The 3,557-nt window shown below is 69.2% G+C and overlaps 1 protein-coding gene across 1 annotated transcript; it reads right to left on the bottom strand.

Annotated features, from left to right (window-relative positions):
- Positions 1–201: 201 nt before the first annotated feature.
- On the bottom strand, positions 202–1,533 carry FOXD2 (forkhead box D2). The gene is given in 3 exon segments (XM_058808903.1): positions 202–696; positions 698–741; positions 744–1,533. Coding segments are annotated over 3 exon segments (1,329 nt in total).
- Between the last annotated feature and the right edge of the window lie 2,024 nt (positions 1,534–3,557).

Below are 3,557 nucleotides of genomic sequence, written 5' to 3'. Positions count from 1 at the left end.
ATTAAGTAAAAATTAAAAAAAAAAAAAAAAAAAAAAAAAGGAAATATTTCCTACCTTAAAACACAACAGGAGGAGATGGGGGGGGACACGGGGAGAGGGAAGGGGAGCAGTTTCGGAGGAGCGGGGGAGAGCTGGAAAGGGGCCGTTTGCTTCGCTACTCTCCCCCCCATCCCCCTCCCCTTCCCCAGTCCCCAGCACACTTTAAAAATGACAGCTGCTGAGGGTTGTGATTTTACTGGAAAAGTTCTGGGCCGGCTGGAGGAGCGGCTCGTGTGCCAGGCTGACCTGGGGCTGTGCCGGGGCCAAGGCGGGGCTGAGCACGGCCAGGACCTGCGCCGGGGGGCCCGCCTGGCCGGCGGGGTAGGGCGCGGCGGGCGCGACGCTGGGGTTGGTGCTGGGCGGCGGGGGCACGGCCCCCCCGATGATGTTGTCTATGGAAAAAGAGGGCCGGGAGGGGTGGTTGGTGCCGCCGCCGCCGCCGCCGGCGGGCGAGGGGTCCGGCTTGAGGGTCTGGAGGAGGGCGGCGGGCAGGGCGGTGGGGCTCAGCTGGGGGTGGTAGAAGGACTTCCTGCAGTTCAGCTCGCCGCCCAGGAAGGAGGGCAGCCCCGAGGCGGCGGAGAAGACGGAGGCGGCGGCGGGAGGCGGCGGAGCCGGTAACGGGCAGTGCGGCGCCGGGAAGGGGAAGGCGCCCGCGGCGCCGCCGCCTCCGCCACCGGGATGGTGGTGGTGGTGGTGGGGGTAACCCTGGAGCTGCAGGCCGTAGTTGTAGCCGTAAGGTCCGTAGGCGAAGCCGGGCAGGAAGGCGGCGGGGTCGGCGGCCCCGGCCCGCAGCAGCAGCTCGGGGTGCGGCGGGTGCAGCTGCTGCTGCCGCTTGAAGCGCTTCCTCCGCCGCAGGAAGCTCCCGTTGTCGAACATGTCGGCGGACTCGGGGTCCAGCGTCCAGTAGTTGCCCTTGCCCGGGTTGCCGGGCTCCCGGGGGATCTTGACGAAGCAGTCGTTGAGGGAGAGGTTGTGGCGGATGCTGTTCTGCCAGGCGGGGAACTTCTCCCGGTAGTACGGGAAGCGCCCGCTGATGAACTCGCAGATCTCGCTCAGCGTCAGCCGCTTCTTGGGGCTCTGCAGGATGGCCATGGTGATGAGGGCGATGTAGGAGTAGGGCGGCTTCACCAGCGGGTTCTTCCCTCCCGCGCCGCCGCCGCCGCCGCCCGCGGGCGCCTTCTCGCCGGGCGCGGCGCCGCGGGCGCAGGCGGGCTCCGAGCCGCCGGCGGGGGACAGCCGCTCCGGGGACCCCCCCATGCGCGCCTTGGCGGCCCCGCTCCGCGCCAGCGCCAGCCCCAGCGGATCGCCGCCGTCCTCCTCGTCCTCCTCCTCCTCGTCCTCGTCGTCCTCCTCCTCCTCGCTGTACTTGCCCCCATCCTGGGGCGGGCCCACCACGTCGATATCCGCGTCCTCCACCTCGGAGAGCGGCTCTTCCTCCGGGGAGCGCTCGGACATGATCCCGCAGCCGCCGCCGCCGCTGCTGCCCAAAGTCATTGTTGTGCGGCCGGGGCGGCCGGGGCCGGGCTCCCCCTCCCACCTAGCGGCGGCTCCCGGGATGGGCCCGGGGCCGTGCCGGAGGGCTGCGGCCGCCGCTGGGACTCCGCGCCCCGGCTCCGCTCCGCTCCGCGCCCCGCTCGCCGCGCCGCTGCTGGCGGGGCCGCGCTGCCGGCTGCGGGGTGGTGGCTGCGGAGGGAGGGGCGGCGGAGGGGGCGCGGGGCGGGGGCGGGGGGACCGGGGCGCCCGTGGGCCGGGCAGGGCGCTTGGGAGCAGCGGTAATAAATAATGGTGATAATGATAATAAAAGGAGAGAAATTGGGAAAAAAAAAAAAAAAAAGGTGTGTGGGGGGGGAGAAGGTTAAAAAAAAAAGAAAAGTGGGTTTTGTGACGGCTCCTTGTCTGGTTAGGGGGAGGGAGGGGGAGGGGGGAGGGAGGGGCAGGGGAAGAGGGAGGGGGGAGGGCAGAAGTGGGGAAGGCGGCTCCCCCCTCCCCACCCCTCCCGAGCTGGGACCCGGTGGAAACGCTCCCACACTGCGCCTGCTGCCAGCGCTCCCCAGGCCTTTATACGGCCGCCCCGGCATCACGTGGCGCCCGCCGCAGCCCCCACGGGGCACCATGAGGGACTGCCCGGCCCGGTCCCCGGGGAGCGCGTCCCCCGCCCGAGATGCTTTCGAGGAAAGGCGCTGCCCGCTCCCCTGGCGCTCGGATGCCCCCAGCTTGTCTGGAGCAGGCTGCTGTAGGAGGGGGGCGATCGACGCTGGATAAAGCCCCTCCCCGCCCCGAGGGCCCCGCGGTGCTGGAGGCTCTCAGACCCCATTCCTGCGCCATGCGACGGTCGCCTTCCTCCGCCCTGGGGTCCGCGGAGGGTCCGCTCTTCCCCCGAGAGCTGCCCATCCCCGAAGCCGCGGGATGAGCTGCAGAGCTCCCGCAGCCTCGCCAACAGGGACCCTCACTCCGCCAGGACCGAGCCTTCGGCCCCCTTGAGGGGTGCTGTGAATTTGGGGATCCCCGCTCTCCTTCTCCACGCGCTCGCGTCACCGACACGTCGCGGCGGCCGGAGCACCCTGCTGGAAACCCGCCTCCTCCTCGGGCTCCCACCGAAGGGGTGCTGCGCCCGGCAGGTGCGGGCCGGAGGGCGACGAGCAGCGCTCTGCGAGCCTCTCCCCCCGCCAGCAATAACCAAAGCGAAGCCGTGCGTGTCCGCGGGGTGCTGGGACCGCTCCAGAGCCCCGCATCCCCGCCCGGCCGCGCCGGGTACCACTTTCCGAGGCGGCCCGGCCGGGCCCAGGAACCCCTTGGGATGGGGAATATCCTGCGGGCCCGGCATCTCCTGCCTCCGCTTCCCTGACGGCTGGCAGGAGGAGGGGGTGGGCAGCAGACACCCACCTTGTCGCGGAGAATTTCCTGCTAAACAGAGGCACACGAGGGCCTTGGGAGCCACCGCGGTGTCCCCGCGGGTGGCAGAGCCCAGATGCCCCCCTTGCGCTTCCCTGGCGCAGTCCGGGGAACACATCCGCGGCTGAAGCTGCGCAGCCCATGGCCCGTGGGTGGCTGTGACAGCAGGTTGTCCCTGTCTCTATCGCGGACGCTTTGAACCACGCTCGCGCTGTTAGGTTTTGGTTCGGTCTAGTTTGTTTTTTTCCCTTGGAGGCTCTGCAAACACGAATCTGCTTTCCCGTGGGAGGATGCTCGGGGAGGGAGGAAGGGGATGGGCTCCTCCAAGGGGGTACCACGAGGAGATGTCCCCCCGGCAGGGCCACGCTCGGCAGTGTGAGAATCCGCGGTGATGAATTGCCAGGCTCTGCCGTTAACAGGTGCGAGCATTTGGTGATAAAATCTCCAGCACTAATACCGGGGAGCCGGGCCAAACAGCTGCGCGGCCCCGCTTCCAAATGCCGGTCACAATTACTCAAGCCCTAACGACTCGGTGCACAGGCTCGGCGAATTCGGTGGGACCCCGAGGAGAGGGCAGAGGCAGCGGACGCCTCCGTGCGCACATCTCCAGAGCGAGCAGCGATTTC

This window comes from Ammospiza caudacuta, chromosome 7, assembly GCF_027887145.1.
Source record: "Ammospiza caudacuta isolate bAmmCau1 chromosome 7, bAmmCau1.pri, whole genome shotgun sequence".
Lineage (NCBI taxonomy): Eukaryota > Metazoa > Chordata > Aves > Passeriformes > Passerellidae > Ammospiza > Ammospiza caudacuta.
The sequence above is the reverse complement of the archived record's forward strand: the minus strand, read 5'-3'. Positions and strand labels throughout refer to the sequence as shown.